Source organism: Oncorhynchus tshawytscha, linkage group LG23 (assembly GCF_018296145.1).
Source record: "Oncorhynchus tshawytscha isolate Ot180627B linkage group LG23, Otsh_v2.0, whole genome shotgun sequence".
Lineage (NCBI taxonomy): Eukaryota > Metazoa > Chordata > Actinopteri > Salmoniformes > Salmonidae > Oncorhynchus > Oncorhynchus tshawytscha.
The window spans coordinates 8,178,868-8,202,092 of NC_056451.1; the positions used below are offsets into that span (position 1 = coordinate 8,178,868).

At 42.6% G+C, this 23,225-nt stretch overlaps 1 protein-coding gene across 2 annotated transcripts in view; it reads right to left on the reverse strand.

Annotated features, from left to right (window-relative positions):
- LOC112223054 (mannosyl-oligosaccharide 1,2-alpha-mannosidase IA) overlaps positions 1 to 23,225 on the reverse strand; it is a 231,272-nt gene that overhangs the window by 57,486 nt on the left and 150,561 nt on the right. For both annotated transcript variants that reach the window (XM_024386002.2, XM_024386004.2), the window contains exon 4: positions 2,129 to 2,209. In XM_024386002.2, the coding sequence (XP_024241770.1) occupies positions 2,129 to 2,209 (81 nt within the window). The remainder of the gene's footprint in view (positions 1 to 2,128; positions 2,210 to 23,225) is intronic.

The window sequence follows — 23,225 nt, forward strand, 5'->3', positions numbered from 1 at the left end:
ATAAAAGCCACGTTGTATTCCTTCTCGCATCTATGCGCTCTCCTCCTGTCATCTTTTCCCTTCGTCGCTTGTGGGCGTCAATGCACAACACATCAGCTGTACGTGACCAAGCAAAAAAACCTTTCCAAACCAAATCATATCATAACTGCTACACACAGCCTACATCGTTGTCACCATATTAGCAAAAGTATTGTCATAGTCAACATAGCTAATAGAACTAACATGTTAGTAAACCTGCTACAATCATGCAGTAACGTTACAGTGTACAGTCAGTAAGCAGTTTAGCACTTACACTGGCGGGCCCCGGTGGCAATAAATTTGTAAAACCAAATTTACCTTGACTTGGAGGAGTTCCAGTGTTGTGTTGGATAGTCATAGCCAGCTAGCTAATATAGCTAAACCAGCGAGCTGCATTTGCTATCTTAGTAAGGGAAACTGAAAGTGAATTTTTTAAAATGAAATATCTCTCTCTCGCTCTCTTGCTTCTCCTTCATTTAGGAATAAATGTATTTGTTAAAAACTATTCAACTATTTTCTTTCTCTCTCTTTGAGTCAACTACTCAACACATGTTATGCACTGCAGTGCTAGCTAGCTGTATCTTATGCTTTCAGTACTAGATTCATTCTCTGATCCTTTGATTGGGTGGACAACATGTCAATTCATGCTGCAAGAGCTGTGATAGGGTGGAGGATGTCCTCCGGAAGTTGTCATAATTACTGTGTAAGTCTATGAAAGGGGATGAGAACCATGAGCCTCCTAGGTTTTGTATTGAAGTCAATGTACCCAGAGGAGGGTGGAAGTTAACTGTCCTACACCATGGTGCTACCCTACAGAGTGCTGTTGAGGCTACTATAGACCTTCATTGCAAAATACTATGTTTTAATCAATTATTTGATGTAGTGATTCTATTTAGTGTTGTTTTATCTAAAAAGGGAAAAAAATGTAACATCTGAAAATCACTGAGAAGGATGGTCCTCCCCGTCCTCCTCTGAGGAGCCTCCACTGATTGGCAGTTACCTTGTACAGTATGTCCTAATATGAACTTACAGCAGCGAGAAATGGCACAGAAAACACAGATGCCAGTGTGATCTCTAATGTAGCTTGAGGAGTGACAGACTATGAGAAGGGATTTAAGGGCTGGATGTAAGGGCTGCCTATAGCAATTTTACTCATCTGATCACATTTGCATTTCACAAGGTGAATTTAAAGTGCATTTGACAACGTCTAATCAGATTCTATCCTCATCGCAAAAACACGAGAGAGAAATGAAGGAAGATATGAGGAAAGCTTCCTAGGCAAACAGACAATTTGTTTGCCAACTTTTGATTAATTTGAACAATTTACACTGCATGCCCTTTCAAAGAGCAATTTACTATAAGAAGTAAAACCATTAATAATTGCAATGGGTATAACCAATGATGACAGTTGTGTGTGAATGAATTTAAGCAACAGGCATCCACACCAAAAATCAAAACTGAGCTTAGTGCTATGTGGGCTGTATGGTGATATAATTTGACAATATTGATTTTACACGCTGTTTTTTTCCACATATATTCATATTTCATGAACATTCCACCGAAGAGCAATGTTGTGCTTTCTCTCCCTGACTCACTCAGCCTCCAAATCAATGTCCATTAAAGCCGACTCATATGTCACTGGATTTGTTTTCCATTAATTTGGCATCAGCATGGATTGTCCCCACTTCATCTGAGCAGCCTAGTGCACCATGTCATGTACCAAGCTTGGGCAGATGCTATTTTATAATCGCATGCTTGACCTCCACTCTGTTCATATTACATTGGTAATAATAGATTGGTAATGCAGAGGATCACATGTGGGTGAGTGCAGATGTGTGCCTGCACTGTATGTCTGTGACAGTCATGTGGTCATGCTGGGAAAAGGGCATGTGGGAGTTTCCATGTGTGTGTGTGTGTGTGTGTGTGTGTGTGTGTGTGTGTGTGTGTGTGTGTGTGTGTGTGTGTGTGTGTGTGTGTGTGTTTTATGACTTTGCAACATTATTCCACACAACTTCTTCATCATTCAGACCGCAGGGTCAAATCTCAATAATAAAGGAAGAGGCATGTTGTTCCTGCATGGAGGGGAATAATAGACATTGATGAATCTTACCTCCTCTCCCGTCAGGTAGTACGCAGAGAGCAGCCCACCGACGTAACGGATATTCACCTCGAAGAGAGAAGCCTCGCCGTTCTGTAAGAGAGATCACACGGTATCAGAGTTGGAATTCCCCCGTTCAGGACACAACCCAATCTCATAAATAACTAGTCAAAATTACTCGTATTTCTATCAACAGTCGCATGGCAACACCAACCAATCAGCCGTGTGACGATATAGAGTTTAAAAACATAATCAATAATTATTAAACCTAAATATTTAATTGAGCAATAATAATGAATGACATTTTGATGTTCGCGCTTTTGAGCCAAAGAAACACGTCAGAAATCCATATGTGAAGATCTCTTCACCGTGATAAAGGTGATACAAATGAATGGCCAACGTGTTGCCCATTGAAAACAGTGGAGTTATACATAGTGTTTTACAGTAGCAGTTAGGTAGAGAGTAGGCTTGTACCATCTTAGAACTAGTAATGCTTCCCATCCATAGCCCTATAAGATGCCATTTATATATGTTAAATAAAGACTCTAGAAAGGAATATTTCAATAAAGCCAGGGAAGAGAGTCAAAGGCTTGCGATAATGTTCGCTGCATTCTACTCACTCTCATGTCTAAGGATGCTTCGAACCGCGGGGAGACTGTCGATTCTCCTCTGGCAGCCTTAGAAAATATACACCGTCTAGTTCATTGACGACTCTCCACTCTTAACTCTTTTTCGTGTTTTCTCATCACATCACCGTCTTTCCTATTCTCTTTGTTGTGAGTTCCAGGATTTGAAAGTGGCGAAACGGTGCTAGGCTTTCCTTTTCCATCTCCTGTTATGTCTGGTTCAACACAACTATCCAGGACAGGATGGTGCAACTGGGTTAAGATTAAGCTGTCAGAATACACCATCTCAGAGTGCAATTAGTGCTCTGTCAAAGCTATTATTATAGCTCCTGGAGCGATTTGCTGTTCGCCAACGTCAGACAGAGTTTATCAGCGCACTGCTCCATATGTTATGGGAATTAAGTTAAGAGGTGTTAAGCACTAACACGTGTCCCTGAATGAGATGGCGGTATGTCACCATAATTACAGGCACTCATTCTCGCCCGAGGTTGAGGTGACGATGGTGCTTATTGACTTGGAGACCCCTCAAGAAGGAAATTGCCATCTCAAGAAGCCACGATAAGGAAAGTGTAATTGGGTGCTACTGGAGAGGGTAATTACATCCAATCTGGAACCTGAGTAAAGATGTGGAGCGACTATCGTTTTCCACTATACATTTGTACACACTGTATGAGAAACTCACAAAGTAAAGTCATGTACTTTTAAAACGTTTTCAAGAGATGAGTGTTACAGTTTGACATTCTACGAAGTTGTTCAATTCTAGTCTTACACTTTGTAATTATTAGGTAATGACTACCGGGCTAATTTGCGACTGAGAAGTTGGCCACTTTTCTTATAAGACAGTTTAACCAGTTAAATACTGTAAGACAAACTGCCAATCCTCTGCCATGGTGACCCAGCAGAGGCGTCTTACCAGCCCGTAGAGGAGTGGTCGCTCTATAATGGACCTAAAATGGTGGTGATTAGGGACAGACTTTTTAATTTGTCACCAGTGATGGTGGCACTTTGGCAAGGACAGCCATAAGGTACAATGAGGGGAATGTAACGGTGACTACGGTTCAACTGATCTGACTCATGCTACCAAATACAAGCCACTCTTCAAACGTCTCATGAAAGTTCAGTTCGTATGAGTGGCTTATTCCAGAGGCTTCGATGCTGATTGGGTCCATTGATAACGAAATTCTATTATACAAGCCTTTCAAAAACATTTCATTAAAATACATGTTTTCCAGTCATATATTTCCCAATATAACACTGTTAATTTGCATCACAGGGAATTATTAGGTCTTGCATCTGCGTTCCAAGACCACACACTCTCCACTGCAAACAAAGCAGATCACCTTGGGGAAGCTCAACGCTAAAACCCACGGTAACCACTTCAACTGAAAAAAAAAGTGTGATTAAATCTCAGCATCACACACATACAGTATTGTCATGGGAGAAACAATAAAAAACAAATAACTCCAAAGTCTCCCCAGAAGGCTTTTCACGGGAATAAATAAAAAGCAATGTGTGCATATCTAATTGCTCCACTTTTCCAGTGCTGTGCAGAGTGGAAAATAAACTCAGGTGAAAGAAGGAATAAAGGCAAGCCTGTTGTTTATAATTCCCTGCCTTTCTCTCCTCCCTCTGCTCAGCAGTGCGTCTAATTAGAAGACAACACAGGGCTGTCAGAGTTAACACGCCAGCTCTAACTGCCTCGGTTTCTGCCACCCAGAAGACCTTTCTGCTTTTGATCCTTGCTCTATTGTAAGAGCACCCCCACCTCCAGTACTGTACATACTGTATATAGGAGATGCACTATTCAAATAAATTATTCTTCTGGGATCGGGCTGTGTCATACAAATTTGGTCAGCCGGTTAATGTCATGCAAAAGACTGCCGGTCTCACGGTAATTGATCGTTAATCAACATAAACCCGTTTGGCGTCTCCAGGCCGCCACACATACAAGCCGCTGATGCGCGCCTTTATAATATCTACATTTAAAAAAAAGTCTAATAAATCAACTGAATATATACCATCACAATACATGCATGATTTATTATAAGCAGGTCAATAGAAACATTATGATATGAAGAAAATGTATTTCAGAAGAACAGAATGCGAGTTGGCCTACTGTATGTTATCTGGCTATGTGCCATGCCATAGGCAGTAGGCTTGTTCATTTAGCAGACCAGATATGCTTATAAGCCCAGTGCCATTATTTTATATTATATGATTAGGTTGCATGAATTCATAGTAAGAAGAATATAATTGAACTTAGCTGAATTAAATAGAAAGGATATTTTTCCCATTCCGGACAAGATTGCACACACTGTATGAAGTGGCTATGTTGAGCATAAAAGTAATTACTTGAAACAGGACCTACAGTATACTCTAGATCTAGAGTTATTTGGCAACTTTAGTTGTGAATGATACAAACCTTAGAATGCCTTAGAAATCAAAAGATAAACTCAGATCCGGGCTCTTCGCTGGCCATGACAGAACACTGACATTCCTGTCTTGCAGGAAATCACGCACAGAACGAGCAGTATGGCTAGTGGCATTGTCATGCTGCAGGGTCATGTCAGGATGAGCCTGCAGGAAGGGTACCACATGAGGGAGGAGAATGTCTTGCCTGTAACACACAGTGTTGAGATTGCCTGCATTGACAACAAGCTGAGTCCGATGATGCTGTGACACACTGCCCCAGACCATGACGGACCCTCCACCTCCAAATTGATCCCGCTCCAGAGTACAGGCCTCGGTGTAACGCTCATTCCTTTGACGATAAACGCAAATCCATCCATCACCCCTGGTGAGACAAAACCGCGACTCGTCAGTGAAGAGCACTATTTGCCAGGTCCTGTCTGGTCCAGCGACGGTGGGTTTGTGCCCATAGGTGACATTGTTGCCGGTGATGTCTGGTGAGGACCTGCCTTACAACAGGCCTACAAGCCCTCAGTCCAGCCTCTCTCAGCCTATTGTGGACAGTCTGAGCACTGATGGAGGGATTGTGCGTTCCTGGTGTAACTCGGCAGTTGTTGTTGCCATCCTGTACCTGTCCCGCAGGTGTGATGTTCGGATGTACCGATCCTGTACAGATGTTGTTACATGTGGTCTGCCACTGCGAGGACGATCAGCTGTCCATCCTGTCTCCATGTAGCGCTGTCTTAGGTGTCTCACAGTACGGACATTGCAATTTATTGCCCTGGCCACATTTGCAGTCCTCATGCCTCCTTGCAGCCCTCATGCCTCCTTGCAGCATGCCTAATGCACGTTCACGCAGATGAGCAGGGACTCTGGGCATCTTTCTTTTGGTGTTTTTCAGAGTCAGTAGAAAGCCCTCTTTAGTGTCCTAAGTTTTCATAACTGTGACCTTAATTGCCTACCTTCTGTAAGCTGCTAGTGTCTTAACGACTGTTCCACAGGTGCAAGTTCATTAATTGTTTATGGTTCTTTGAACAAACATTGGAAACAGTGTTTAAACCCTTTACAATGAAGATCTGTGAAGTTATTTGGATTTTTACGAATTATCTTTGAAAGACAGGGTCCTGAAAAAGGGACGTTTCTTTTTTTGCTGAGTTTACATGGGATGCATGATGCGACTATAGGCTATTGACGATTTGAGAAAGTTCCTTGCCTCAGGCAGCACTCACTGTTTTCTCATGAAGTGATCATATTTTCACCCATCAGACTATTCTCAATTTAATCTTGTCTTTACTAATATGTCAAATTAGTTTCGATGTAGAACTGCTCATTATCAATTAGGCAGGAACAGGGGCAAGATATTATTATTTTTTTTAAGTAATCCGTATTCACTCAAATAGCGAATGGAGGCCACTTTCCTGCCGGTGTTTTCACTCATGTCATGTCGGGTAGGCTACTCTGGTTATTTCTCGGTGTGACAGGTGATATTCAGCAGAAACTCTGTATGCCACGAGCTCTCCAACCCTGTTCCTGCAGCTACCCAGTGCTTAATTTGGGAAACCAAGTGAAATCTGTTCCGGAACATTGATAGTAACTGTTGACAGCCCCTCTCTCTGCACCTGGAGAAAGGAATGAAGGAGAGACGGGAGGAGACGGAAACGCACAGTGGCGAGATATTCTGTAGCTGAAGGTAATGTGTCAGTCTATTAATATGAAAAATGCCCGATTACTTGGCTATTTAACAATCAAATACACATTCGTAGGCTAACTCTGAATTTGTTCAATTTAGGGTAGACCAATTAAACACCAAAGATATAGTTTTAAAAAAAAGTTTATCTGCCAAGCGTAATATGTGGTAGGCTATGTATTGTATAACGGCACAATCATTACTTTAATTACATTTTTCGTTGGGGTTCGGGCTCATAATAGGCCTATGCGTAATCTATTTGTGTTTTGAATGAATCATCACTTTAGAAAGCACTGTCCATTTGTTGTGTTCGGCTTTGGAACAACATCCACAATGGCCATGTTTTCCATTCAGTTTCAAACTGCTGTTGAACTTCTTCCTTCAAATGGATCAATCACGGTGAGGTGAGTTTTAAAAGCACAAACTGTTTTGATGGAAAGTGTTTGATGTGATTTTCAATGGCATTTGCATTGATATCAGAGTGGTTAGAGGGTCAACAGAGCCCTGAGTACCAGGCCATTAGGACCTGATGGTCATTAGCCAGTTGGATACTACTTACCAACGCATGTCCACAGTGCATAAGTGGAGATTACCGTGACTCAATGGTCCCATAGGATTTTACTGTGGTCATGACTCATGACTGCTGGTGTGGCGGTAAAACTCACCGCAACAGCCCTAATCTCGGATTGGTTTTATATGGTCATGTCGAGTAGGTCTGACTCTTTGTCCCTCGCTGCACATTCCAAACGCAATTGGGTTATTTCATAAAGCAGCTGACCAATAATGTAGCTACACAACAGAACATGGCTCCAATGTGGACTTACACTACCGTTCAAAAGTTTGGGGTCACTTAGACATTTTCTTGCAGTTTCATTGAATAGTACCCGCAAAACACCAGTCTCAACATCAACAGTAGAGAGGTAACCCAGTGTCTGTGTTATTTTACCCATCTTAATCTTTTTTTTTTATTGGGCCAGTCTGAGATTTAGCTTTTTCTTTGCCACTCGGCATAGAAGACCAGCATCCCGGTGTCGCCTCTTCACTGTTGATGTTGAGACTGGTGTTTTGCAGGTACTATTTAATGAAGCTGCCAGTTGAGAACTTTTGAGGTGTCTGTTTCTCAAACTAGACACTCTAATGTACTTGCTCAGTTGTGCACCAGGGCCTCTCACTCCTCTTTCTAATCTTGTTAGGGCCAGCTTGCACTGTTCTGTGAAGGGAGTAGTACACAGCGTTGTACAAGATCTTCAGTTTCTTGGCAATTTCTCGCATGTAATAGCCTTCATTTCTCAGAACAAGAATAGACTGACGAGTTTCAGAAGGAAAGGTTATTCCAATGATCAATTAGCCTTGTAAAATGCTAAACTTGGATTAGCTAACACAACGTGCCATTGGAACACAGGAGTGATGGTTGCCGATAAGGAGCCTCTGTACGTCTATGTAGATATTCCATTTTAAAAAATCGTCCGTTTCCAGCTACAATAGTCATTTACAACATTAACAATGTCTATACTGTACTTCTGATCAATTTTATGTTATTTTAATGTGCTTTTCTTTCAAAAACAAGGACATTTCTAAGTGACCCCAAACTTTTGAACGGTAGTGTAAGTGCTGTGAGTGTGTGTGTGTTGTCAATGCTACCAGATTGGCATAAAAAAAATTGTGCTATCTCCCACAGCTGTGCCAATATGCGTAAAAGGAGGTTAGGAAAAAAATACATTGCTGTTGTGCCTTGTTGCTGTTCTGCTTCAGTGTACAGTGTACAATGTTGTTGTCTGTGTTTGATGCTTGCTTTTCGGTTGGTGAGCATTCAACAAAGCATGGCACAGATTTTGATCACTCGCTCTGCCAAGATTAGACTGGGACATAAGCCTGATTGGCACTTCCGCTGTGCTTTCGTGTGCCAGGGGGGCAAATGAGACTGTTATCGAGGCCTGCAATGGACTGCTCAGGCACAAATATAACATTAATGGTATGATTTAATCCTAATCCGGGGCTATCAGAGCCATTGAGTACACAACACACTGCACGTCCAGACTCTAGGATTCAAACCGGTGGCAAAATCAGCACTCGGAAACCAAGCAAATAGATTCAGAGTTTTGTGGGAAGCTGAACAGACAAGCTAGTATTTAAATAAGCAATCGGGGAGTAGATCACACCTAAATCAAAGTTGGTGTTAGACCAACAGAGCTGTGATTTAACTCAACTTCACTAATTAGCAAGGATTGATTATGAAAGGGACCAATTAGGTGGTGCCACTCAGGTACTCTTTCATCCACACAATGGGAGCTGTAATTCTGCTAATACCGTTGCTGTGAACAGAAGTTCCTCAGAACTCCTTCCTTTCCTGTCACCAACAGGATGTAAAGCCAGGGCTGTTTTTGAAAATGTACAGTAATTATGGGCTTGTTTAGCATCAAGCCCATAATTAGGCTGTCCTAGACACCGGAGCTTTAATGAGTAACCTCTGGACTAGAGGTCGACCGATTATGATCTTTCAACGCCGATACCGATTATTGGAGGACAAAAAAATTAATCGGACGATTTTTTCAATGTTTTTGTAATAATGACAACTACAACAATACTGAATGAACACTTATTTTAACTTAATATAATACATAAATAAAATCAATTTAGCCTCAAATAAACAATGAAACATGTTCAATTTGGTTTAAATAATGCAAAAACAAAGTGTTGGAGAAGAAAGTAAAAGTGCAATATGTGCCATGTAAAAAAGCATTTCAGTTCCTTGCTCAGAACATGAGAACATATGAAAGTTGGTGGTTCCTTTTAACATGAGACTTCAATATTCCTAGGTAAGAGGTTTTAGGTTGTAGTTAATATAGTATTTATAGGACTATTTCTCTCTATACCATTTGTATTTCATATACCTTTGACTATTGGATGTTCTTATAGGCACTATAGTATTGCCAGTGTAACAGTATAGCTTCCGTCCCTCTCCTCGCCCCTACCGAGCCTCGAACCAGGAACACATCGCACACAGCCACACTCGAAGCAGCGTTACCCATCGCTCCACAAAAGCCGCGGCCCTTGCAGCGCAAGGGGAAAAAACTACTCCAAGTGTCAGAGCGAGTGACGTTTGAAACGCTATTAGCGCACACCCAGCTAACTAGTTAGCCATTTCACATTGGTTACACCAGCCATTAGGCTGATAGGCTTGAAGTCATAAACAGCGCTGTGCTTGTGAAGAGCTGCTGGCAAAACGCACAAAAGTGCGGTTTGAATGAATGATTACGAGCCTGCTGCTGCTCAGTCAGACTGCTCTATCAAATCAGACTTAATTATAACAAAATAACACACAGAAATACGAGCCTTTGGTCATTAATATGGTCGAATCCGGAAACTATAATTTCGAAAACAAAACGTTTATTATTTCAGTGAAATACAGAAACCGTTCTGTATTTTATCTAACGGGTGGCATCCCTAAGTCTAAATATTTTTGTTACATTGCACAACCTTCAATGTTATGTCATAATTACGTAAAATTCTGGCAAATTAGTTCGCAATGAGCCAGGCAGCCCAAACTGTTGCATATATCCTGACTCTGCGTGCAATGAACGCAAGAGAAATGACACAATTTCACCTGGTTAATATTGCCTGTTTACCTGGATTAGTAGTTATAACTAGTGATTATGATTGATTGTTTTTTTATACGATAAGTTTAATGCTAGCTAGCAACTTACCTTGGCTTCTACTGCATTCGCGTAACAGGCAGGCTCCACGTGGAGTGCATGTGGTTAGAGCGTTGGACTCGTTAACTGTTAGGTTGCAAGATTGGATCCCCTGAGCTGACAAGGTGAAAATCTGTCATTCTGCCCCTGAACAAGGCAGTTAACCCGCCGTTCCTAGGCTGTCATTGAAAATAAGAATGTGTTCTTAACTGACTTGCCTAGTTAAATAAAGGTATTAAAAATAATAATAATTTAAAATCGGAAATCGACGCCCAAAAATACCGATTTCAGGTTGTTATGAAAACTTGAAATTGGCCCTAATTAATCGGACATTCCGATTAATCAGTCGACCTCTACTCTGGATGCTAACCAACACGGCCTGGGGAAGGGGAGCTAAGGCAAATGTTTCACCTCTAAAAAGGGACACTTACAGTAAGTCATGTTGGGCCTTTACATGTTGTGACAGTCGTGGCATCGTCATAAATTCAAAGATTGGTGGATTAGTAGATGACATTACTAATTAGCTCATTAGTTAGCTGACATTGAGATAGATTGGTTTAATGACCTATAGAGTCTGAGCAAAGCATGAGGTAACTTAATTTAATTCAAGCACCTTTGCGCATTTACTGTATTATCATCGAAATTGTTATATAACGGCTGTTAAAACAGGCTTCTCGAACGGAGTTAATGGAGATCGAAACAGAGTATGTGGGCCATCATTATTAGTAGGCTATGTTCCCAGTAGTGCATTATTCTAATAGGCATCAGTGGAGTGCAGCTTTTTGAACTGGAGCTGAGACACAACAAAACACAACATATCAAAAAGGTGGGAGGGCACTTTGAACTTTTTCTCTAGTCATCAAAACAACCCAGGTCAAGAGTTCATGACCTTCCTGTTTAGTCTAGATGTGCTTTTATCTTTTATGTAAATACTGCCTGCCATTAGACTGTTAGCGGTGGAGTAGATGTGATAGATCAGGTACTTTGATTTCAATGCAACACAACCACTCTGCTACCAGAATTCCGTTCTCTCCATGATTGAGGGGGCAATAAAGAAGGCGCCACGACAAATCACTAATGTCTTACAGGCCAATACATTACATACTCTATGAAAGTTCAGATTTCTGAAATCATCAGGGGGAAAACAATCTATCCCATATCTTATCCAACATGCATGCACCTCTCTCTCTCTCTCTCTCTCTCTCTCATTCTCTCTCTCTCTCATTCTCTCTCTCTCTCATTCTCTCTTCTAGCACAATCAGACACACACCAACATATACACCCCCATGACACTGTCTGGTACCACATCTTGTACCACGTCTTCACTGAATACATTATGGCAAAATAAGAGACTGGCTAATAATAAATTAATGTCACTAGGGTGATAACGCTGAATTACAGCCCATCGTCCTCCTCTATCACTCACAATCCCTCCATCTCTCCCATTATCTGGGGAGTAGAAGGCATCGGAGAGGGGGGAGTTATTGAGAAAAGAAGGTTTGGCGAATGCACCTCAAAGCTGTTCTCTCTGAGTGCACACACAAAGGCACTCAGACACAAATACACACACAAACAAGAACACGACAGCAGACATGTGTCTCCAGGAGTTCACAGGCAGGGAGAACGCTCTCATAATGCAGGTCTCTCATGGGACACTCCTCCACTCTCTCTCTCTCTCTCATTCCATCTCTCCCTCCTTGTTCAGTCCATTTTTCCCCTGTGTGTGTGTGCCAATGGTACATCAGATCAATGTTTTCATACAAATCTCTAAATGGATTCCCAAGCCCTGTCACTATGCTAGCTGAAAGGCAAAAATACCATTCTGTGCTTGGGATTCAAATCTTATCATTCCTCTAATCTGATGTTCAGATGAAAATCCCATAAACACATCTGTGCAGAGTATACAATGGAAAACATTGTTTGCCATCCATCACAATGAATATCTGATCACCAACCTAATGGCATTGAGACAGTGCCAACCTCTGCCTACCTACGTCAAGAGCTAAGGCTAGAGAGGGAATTCAAATGTCACTGGTGTTACAGTAAATAACAGGACATAGTATCTGTAATAAACCACCCACACATTGTTTTCCTCCAGCAGAGATAGGATGTCAGCAGGATATCTTGACCTCATGGCTGGGGCATGGCATCTTCAGTCAAGTAGCCCCTCATATGATACATGCCCTCAGGTTTCAGTAGCCCTGATGACTGGAGCCCTGTGGAGCCACGTTTACAGTGGACATGAGGCCAGATCAGGTCAGCCACCAGGCCTACTGAGGTAAACAACAAGAGCCGGATCCAGATCTGCTCCTAGAGTCTAGACAGCTGCAAGGTCTACTAAGTTTGCACAGTGAGCTTCCAGAAATCAGAGAGCAAACGCCAACCTACTTAAACCAACTGATAAACAAGGGAGGAAAAACAAGTTCGTACCCAAGGGTGGTCTTCCAGTTTAGAACAGCCAGGAGTCGCAGATGACCGAATACAACCTGCTTGTCTTTGGAGCAACAATTCATGTTCTGGTAGAGTAAGTGTAGGGTACAAGTATGCGATTGCTCGGGGAGATGACAAAGAGACAAGAAACATTTTGATCTGTTACCCAGCATTGTTAAGAATAAAAAGCTCTAAAAGGTTTATCAAAGCATACCATGGAATGATCACATCTTACTTCATAAACTACACATTATTAATCTGCATATGAGCTGTTTATCATATCTAGGCACTTACTGATTGCCAGAGACGCATTATGCAAATGTCCACTGGTGAACTGAGTCATCTCATACCGAAGCTTTTTTAATTGAAGTAACATGGAATTTCACACAATTAAGGCATAGTTTTGTTTGTGAATAGGGGTTCAATAAGGGCACTGCAATATGTCAATCAGTATGTAATAAATCAGGCTAATTTCTGGGGGTTTGATAAAGTGAATCCCTGCTCTCTCGGCTGACTGGTCACTCTATTTTCAGATGAAAGTTTCAGGCCAGTTATACAAACTTCACTGCACAGTTTAGACCCGAGGTTCGAAGATTCCTCTGAAGTTGAATAGAACAGCTATATTCCATCATCGGCCCCACAGCAATTGCCAACATTTTTGGCATTTTCTAACAAAAGTCGAAATATTTGTCAACTACCGTTGAAGAAATCAATGACTGCTTTTCCGGTCAGATAATCAGATTATGTTCTTTTGATCTTTTCTGCATGACTGTATTTCATTAACCTTCTCGTAAACTGACCTCTGGGGACATTGTGAATGATATAACGCAAGTAAGAATGGTGCACTGCGGGTTTCAATTCATAATAGATACCCCCTTTCCATCTTAATAGAGACACACGTACAGTACCAGTCAAAAGTTTGGACACACCTACTCATGCAAGGGTTTTTCTTTATTTGACTATTTTCTACACCGTAGAATAATAGTGAAGACATCAAAACTATGAAATATCACACATGGAATCATGTAGTAACCAAAAAAGTGTTAAAACAAATCAAAATGTATTTTATATTTGAGATTCTTCAAAGTAGCCACCCTTTGCCTTGATGCACACTCTTGGCATTCTCTCAACCAGCTTCACCTGTAATGCATTTCCAACAGTCTTGAAGGAGTTCCCACATATGCTGAGCACTTGTTGGCTGATTTTCCTTCACTCTGCGGTGCAACTCATCCCACACCATCTCAATTGGGTTGAGGTTGAGTGATTGTGGAGGCCAGGTCATCTGATGCAGCACTACATCACTCTCCATCTTGTTAAAATAGCCCTTACACAGCCTGGAGGTGTGTTGGGTCATTGTCCTGTTGAAAAACAAATGATTGTCCCACTAAGCGCAATCCTAATGGGATGGCGTATCACTGCAGAATGCTGTGATAGCCATGCTGGTTAAGTGTGCCTTGAATTCTAAATAAATCACTGACAGTGTCACCAGCGAGTAAAGAATCTCAAATCTAAAATATATTTTGATTTGTTTAACACTTTTTTTGGTTACTACATGATTACATATGTGTTATTTCATAGTTTTGATGTCTTCAATATTATTCTACAATGTAGTAAATAGTAAAAATAATGAAAAACCCTTGAATGAGTAGGCGAGTCCAACATTTTGACTGGTACTGTAGAAGAACCATTAGCAAAAACACAGTAACACATCTAACCTGGTGTGTTTAGGGCAACCAACCAAGCAGGATGGGTCCCTGAAGTGCTTTGCCTGGTCCCGTTACACATTCATCTCTTGGCCAAATCAGGGAGCACATTAAGTGTTCTCACACATCACACGTCACTCGCTTGACCTTTCAATGTGACAACAGCCTGAGGGAACATTGCAAGGCTCCCCTCTCTTGCCTCTCAGTTTTGCCCCTGTGCTTCTGGCCTGTTTACAGACACTTTGATATGCAAGCATCTGCGCTCCCTCCAGGCAGGGAAAAGCAACACGCTACACAAGAGATAAACAAAGCTCCTTCCCCTCAGCCCTCTCCAAACGACTCCCACGAGAGACTCTCTAACACTGAAGGGCCTGGATGTGCTAATTATCCAGTCAGTTGATGGTCTTTGTTAAGAGCACTGGTGTTTTCTAGTGAAACTTGAATTACCATGTTAATTAATGGTTAGGTTGTAGGTGGTTGGGAACCTTTCCTATTCTAGGTAGACCTTGAGGGAGAGACTCATCTCTGTCATTGGCTTAGAAATATTAGTGTCGATTATAGGCCTATTCCACCGACGTACGAAGGAATACGCATACTGAAATGTCACAAAAATAGGATAAGGATATAGCTTGTCTGTGATCACATGTACAGTTACCCTGTTTGCCCTTCTGAATATCTAAGAGAGTGAAAACCCGATGAGCTGAAGCCACAAGAGACAGCCGCTCTGTCTGGATAGATCACAGTGGCCTGTTCTCTTTGAAACACAATCACAAACCTCACTGCAACTTTTCCTCTGAGAGACGAAATCCGAGAGATGTTGGATTGACTATGATGGAGAAACGGAGAGCTGAGAAAGGCAAAAGAGAAGGATTGAAGGCGAGAGCCTCGAAGCAGGGGTAATAGAGGATGGATCTGTCAATAGGGGATAAAGAGTTCATTAATCACTTTCTATTAGCCAACCATGATGAGAGACTGAGACTGGAGACCTGCACGAGTAAAACACTATTTATCCCCCCTTTTTACCCACAGCATTCACTAGACTAACCAGGGGACTCGAAACCTGAAGTAAACGACCCCTTGAAAACTAATATGGAGCTATAAGAGAAGGATCTAAATCACTATCTAAGGCAGCCAGGGACCAACAAACCCCCAAAACACTAATCAACACTGACACCTCCAACTATTAATTTCATGTTCGAAACCGATAAACAGCCTGTGGAACGTTAGATGGATGAAGTTGCTCGTCTTTCTAATTGGTTGAGTCACTGGAGTAAAGTGTTTGATCAGAGTATTGCGTCTTCATAGGAAATCGTCAGGATTTAAAATCAGGATTTTGGGGAGTTTGTTTTTGTTTAGGTAGCAGAGGAGAGAGACATTCTACCACCTTAATTAATTTACTCAGCAGCACAAAGACAAATACACTTAACTTTGAGTCTGCCCTCACACCTCTCCATTTCCCACAGTATTAAGTGTAGCTGTGTATTCTTCACTAGACTTTGTGGAGAAAATCAACATGGCTTCTGCTGTTTCTGTCACTCACAAAGCTCACTCAAAGCTCTTTAGGGGATCAATCTGAAAACCGAGGAACCATCTACACCGAACAAAAATACAAAAGCAACATGTAACAATTTCAAAGATTTTACTGAGTTAGTTCATATAAGGAAATCAGTCAATTGAAATACATTCCTTAGGCTATAATCTATGGATTTCACATGACTGGGAATACAGATATGCATCTGTTGGTCACAGATACCTTTAAAAAAAAGGTAGGGGCGTGGATCAGAAAACCAGTCAGTATCTGGTGTGACCACCTTTTGCCTCATGCAGCACAATACAGTAGAGTTGATCAGGCTGTTGATTGTGACTTGTGGAATGTTGTCCCACTCCTCTTCTATGGCTGTGCGAAGTTGCTGGATATTGGTGGGACATTATTACGAAAAGGTAACCGCCACACTGAAACTTTTGGTTTGAATGGATACCGTCGCATCGCTTATTGATGCTGACTTGACACATGCACCGCGTTCCGCAGTGGTAAAATGGCTAGATGTTCCGACTCTGAGGGTTTTTGCGCTGCACACACTCACTGATCAATACAATAACATTCTCGCGCACCCCCCTCCCCCCACACACACACTGATCCAATGAAATTACAGATTTCCTACACATACACACAGATCCAATAACATTTATATTCTGCAACACTGTTTTATTTTAAGTGTGAGACGTCAAATCAGATAATACAGATCATCTTCTGACAGCTAGCTTGATTTACAGCTAAATACGCAGATGTGTTCTGCAGGCATTGCACATAGATAGTTAACTGTCATTTAAGTTTTTAAAACGTGCAGCACCCTCTTCATCTATTGCTGCGTCCAATGTCAACAACAAGGCAGACAACCGGGTCCTGGTCAAGAAGAGAAAATATGATCCGACATCAAATATGGTTTTAAAAATGGCGCCGGAAGAAATGGCAGCAGTTTTATGGGAGCCCAACCAATTGTGCTGCTATGTGGTGTTTTTTGCGTTATTTGTAACTTATTTTGTACATAATGTTTCTGCAACCGTATCTTATGGCAAAAAAGAGCTTCTGGATATCAGGACAGCGATCACTCACCTCGGATTAGACAAAGATTTTTTCTTAAACAAACAAGACGCACAAGACATCCTCCAAACACCCGGCAGGGCCGACATTCACATTATTTGCAAGAGGAAGCAACGCAGGTAAAGAGGAAAAAGAGCCGGATGCCAGGTCAGGAACCGAAAAAGGCGTGTGGGAAAGCTGCCGTTACCGTCAATACTACTCGCCAATGTGCAATCATTGGAGAATAAACTAGATGAGGTACGATCACGAATATCCTACCAACGGGACATGAAAAATGCTTCCACTGGATGTCAACAGTTTTTACAAATTGGTTGAGGTTATTCCTTTGTGTAATGAAGAAGTACGGCCATCTTGAACGAGGGTCACTTGAAGTGGACTGTTAGAGGCGCGTGACCAGAAAGCTAGCTACAGTTTGTTTTCCTCCTGTATTGAACACAGATCATCCCGTCTTCAATTTTATCCATTATTTACGTAAAAAATACCTAATGTTGTATTACAAAAGCAGTTTGAAATGTTTTGGCAAAGTTTACGGGTGACTTTTGAGATATTTTGTAGTCACGTTGCGCAAGTTGGAACCGGTGTTTTTCTGGATCAAACGCACCAAATAAATTGACATTTTGGATATATAGACGGAATTATCTAACAAAAGTACCATTTGTGATGTTTATGGGACATATTGGAGTGCCAACAAAAGAAGCTCGTATATTTTTATTTCTGCGTTTTGTGTCGCGCCTGCAGGGTTGAAATATGGTTTCTCTCTTTGTTTACGGAGGTGCTATCCTCAGATAATAGCATCGCTTGCTTTCGCCGAAAAGCTTTTTTGAAATCTGACATGTTGGCTGGATTCACAACAAGTGTAGCTTTAATTTGCTATCTTGCATGTGTGATTTAATGAAAGTTTGATTTTTATAGTAATTTATTTGAATTTGGCGCTCTGCATTTCCCCTGGCTTCCCACATATCCCAGAGAGGTTAATGCAGGGAAACTTAAATCAGTTCTACCAAATTTCCATCAACATGTTAAATGTTCTTTCTTGACCACCTGTACTCTACACACAGAGACGCGTGCAAAGCTCTCACTCGCCCTCCATTTAGTAAATCTGACCACAACTCTATCCTCCTGACTCCTGCTTACAAGCAAAAATTAAAGCAGGAAGCACCCGTGATTCGGTCTATACAAAAGTGGTCAGATGAAGCAGATGCTAAACTACAGGACTGTTTTGCAATCACAGACTGGAACATGTTCCGGGATTCTTCCAATGGCATTGGGGAATACATCACATCAGTCACTGGCTTCATCAATTAGTGCATTGAGGACGTCGTCCCCACAGTACATACCCCAACCAGAAGCCATGGATTACAGGCAACATTCTCACTGAGCTAAAGGGTAAAGCTTACAAGAAATCCTGCTATGCCCTGCGACGAACCGTCAAACAGGCAAAGCGTCAAAACAGGGCTAAGATTGAATCATACTACACCGGCTCTGACGCTCGTCTTATGTGGCAGGACTTGCAAACTATTACAGACCACAAAGGAGAGCACAGCCGCAAGCTGCCCAGGGACACGAGCCTACCAGACGAGCTAAATCACTTCTATGCTCGCTTCGAGGCAAGCAACACTGAGGCATGCATGAGAGCATCAGCTGTTCCAGGCAACTGCATGATCACGCTCTCTGTAGCCAACGTGAGTAAGACCTTTAAACAGGTCAACATACACAAGGCTGCGGGGCCAGACGGATTACCAGGACGTGTGGTCCGGGCATGTGCTGACCAACTGGCAGGTGTCTTCACTGACATTTTCAACATGTCCCTGATTAAGTCTGTAATACCAACATGTTTCAAGCAGACCACCATAGTCCCTGTGCCCAGGAACACAAAGGCAACCTGCCAAAATGACTACAGACCCATAGCACTCACGTCTGTAGCCATGAAGTGCTTTGAAAGGTTGGTAATAGCTCACATCAACACCATAATCCTAGAAACCCTAAACCCACTCCAATTTGCATACCGCCCAAACAGATCCACAGATGATGCAATCTCTATTGCACTCCACACTGCCCTTTCCCACCTGGACAAAAGGAACACTTACGTGAGAATCCCCAGGGGTGCATGCTCAGTCCCCTCCTGTACTCCCTGTTCACCCACGACTAACGACTACCGCCCCGTAGCACTCACTTCCGTCATCATGAAGTGCTTTGAGAGACTAGTCAAGGACCATATCACCTCCACCCTACCTTACACCCTAGACCCACTCCAATTTGCTTACCGCCCAAATAGGTCCACAGACGATGCAATCTCAACCACACTGCACACTGCCCTAACCCATCTGGACAAGAGGAATACCTATGTGAGAATGCTGTTCATCGACTACAGCTCGGCATTCAACACCATAGTACCCTCCAAGCTCGTCATCAAGCTCGAGACCCTGGGTCTCGACCCCGCCCTGTGCAACTGGGTACTGGACTTCCTGACGGGCCGCCCCCAGGTGGTGAGGGTAGGCAACAACATCTCCACCCCGCTGATCCTCAACACTGGGGCCCCACAAGGGTGCGTTCTGAGCCCTCTCCTGTACTCCCTGTTCACCCACGACTGCGTGGCCACGCACGCCTCCTTATGTACATATTCTTTATCCCCTTACACTGTGTATAAGACAGTAGTTTTGGAATTGTTAGTTAGATTACTTGTTGGTTATTACTGCATTGTCGGAACTAGAAGCACAAGCATTTCGCTACACTCGCATTAACATCTGCTAACCATGTGTATGTGACAAATAAAATTTGATTTGATTTGACTGCATGGTCAGGCACGACTCCAACACCATCATTGAGTTTGCAGACGACACAACAGTGGTAGGCCTGATCACCGACAACGACGAGACAGCCTATAGGGAGGAAGTCAGAGACCTGGCCGGGTGGCGCCAGAATAGCATCCTATCCCTCAACGTAACCAAGACTAAGGAGATTATTGTGGACTACAGGAAAAGAAGGACCGAGCACGTCCCCATTCTCATCGACGGGGCTGTAGTGGAGCAGGTTGAGAGCTTCAAGTTCCTTGGTGTCCACATCAACAACAAACTAGAATGGTCCAAACACACCAAGAAAGTCATGAAGAGGGCACGACAAAGCTTATTCCCCCTCAGGAAACTAAAAAGATTTGGCATGGGTCCTGAGATCCTCAAAAGGTTCTACAGCTGCACCATGGTTGCATCACTGCCTGGTATGACAACTTCTCGGCCTCTGACCTCAAGGCACTACAGAGCGTAGTGCGTATGGCCCAGTACATCACTGGGGCTAAGCTGCCTGCCATCCAGGACCTCTACACCAGGCTGTGTCAGAGGAAGGCCCTAAAAATTGTCAAAGACCCCAGCCACCCCAGTCATAGACTGTTCTCTCTACTACCGCATGGCAAGCGATACCGGAGTGCTAAGTCTAGGACAAAAAGGCTTCTCAACAGTTTTTACCCCCAAGCCATAAGACTCCTGAACAGGTAATCAAATGGCTACCCGGACTATTTTCATTGTGTGCCCCCCCCCACCCTTCTTTTTATGCTGCTGCTACTCTCTGTTTATCATATATGCATAGTCACTTTAACTATAGATTCATGTACATACTTCCTCAATTGGGCCGATGAACCAGTGCTCCCGCACATTGGCTAACCGGGCTATCTGCATTGTGTCCCACCCGCCAACCCCTCTTTTACGCTACTGCTACTCTCTGCTCATCATAATGCATAGTCGCTTTAACCATATCTTTATAGCCTCGCTACTGTTTATAGCCTGTCTTTTTACTGTTGTTTTATTTCTTTACCTACCTATTGTTCACCTAATACATTTTTTTGCACTATTGGTTAGAGCCTATACGTAAGCATTTCACTGTAAGGTCTACACCTGTTGCATTAAGAGCATGTGACAAATAAACTTTGATTTACATATAAGACAGGCAGGGTGAGTGTGCACCGCAGTGTGTCCTATGCAACGAGCTATTAGCTAATGAGAGCATGAAACCCCTCCAAAATGAAAAGGGATCTGGACACCAAGCATCAAAGACACAAAGATAAGACAGCTGACTTAAAAAAATATATAAATATCAATATCTGGAGGCCTCACAATATTCATTGAAGAACGTATGCATCATACCTTGTGGCCCAGCACATTGCTAAGTACAAAAGAATCCCACACCAGCGCAAAGGATCTCATACCCCTGCTGTGATTGATATGTGACCTGAAATATTGGGAGAGTTTGCTGCCAAACAACTTAAAACCCACATACCTATCCAATGACACCACGAAGAGGAGAATTCAGTACAGACATCAGAATGCATCAGTGCAAATGGCCATTACGCACTGCAGCTAGATGAATCCACTGATGTGGCTAACCATCCTTTCGAATGGGATGGGATAATAACTTTGAGGAGCAGTTCCTTTTTAGTACGGATTTGCCCACCACCACCACTGCTGAGGCTGTCTTTAACACAATGAATATGTACCTGGGCTCCGTGGGACTGGCCTGGGATGGGTGCCATTTCGGGAAAGCACTTCGTTGTAGTTAAGCAGATCCTGGAGATGGCACCAGTGCGACGTGGAACCACTGCTTCCTATATAGGGAGGCGTTGGCAGCGAAGGACATGGTGCCTGAGCTCCACGCCACTCTCCAGGATGTGATCAAGCGTGTCAACTATATCAAAAAGAGTTCTAGGAGAAGCAGGTGTTTCAGGCCTTCTGCAGGGATATGGGGAGGGAGCACCATCGGGTGCTTTATCATGCAGAGGTTCACTGGCTTTCCAGGTGTAAAGTGTTGGGTCGCCTTTATGAGCTTCGAGCAGAGATTTCTGTGTTTCTTTAGGTAAACAAGTCCCCTCTGCCCAAACTTTCCGATTGTGAGGAAACGCTCGCGCAGGTTGCCTACCTGGTGGATATTTTTGATCTGAATTCTCTCATTGTATCAATGCAAGGGAGGAGGCACAATCGATTTGTACAGGGGGACGAAGTGGAAGCCTTCAAGATGAAGCTTGCCGTTTGGGCAAATCATGTTTCTAACGGGAGGGATGAACATGTTTCCCAATGCTGATTTCAAGATTCAGAATCCGATCAACAAAGCGCACGCTGACACACCGTTAAATAGCATCTTGTCAAGCTGCAGGGAAAGTTTTGCGACAACTTCCCGGAGGAGAACAGGAGACAAGATGACTGGATACAGGGACCCCTATCAAGTGGAGATGGGAAACATCACGTTGCCGAGCAACGAAGAGGATCAGCTGGTGGAGCTGTCATTTGAGCTGTCATTTGATCGTGGATTTGATCGTGGACTGAGCTCCCGGAAATGACACTGTCACAGTCCTGGTGGAGCGTAATGGGAGAGTATCCTGCTCTCGTCTGTCTTGCAGTCAAAATCATGCTACCGTTCAGCACAACCGATCTGTGTTGATGAGTTATTGTTCAATATGTCAATTATTGTTGTTAATTAATTCTGACATTCATTTGACATTTTCTTGAACTGGTCAAAAACGTACACCTTAAAACACTTTTCAAGGTTGTGAAACTATTCACATGGTAATTGCTGATTAAGAAATGCTTATGATTGTTGCTTTTCTATTTGAAACATTGGTATGTGTTACTTTTCATGAACATTATTGGGCTGCTTTTGATGTCATGTTCTGAGTCTGATCATTTATTACTCCCCACTGTGTAATGACTTTCTTTAATACCATAATAGTAGCCCGTTGAGACAGAGTCTATTTTGCAAGTGAAGTCTGCCCAAGAAGGCAGCTGCAATACAACATTACTCAATTGTCATTGTCAAATTTGGGTCCCCAGCCAAAACCGATTGAGAACCACTTGGTTAGAGCATGAATGACAGCGTTGTTAGTGGTTTAATTCCCCTTAGGTGCATAAGGTTCTGTAGCGTTAACGTGTGGGGAAAATATGTAATTTTAACATTCTCTTTTGCCACTTTGTAAAACTAAA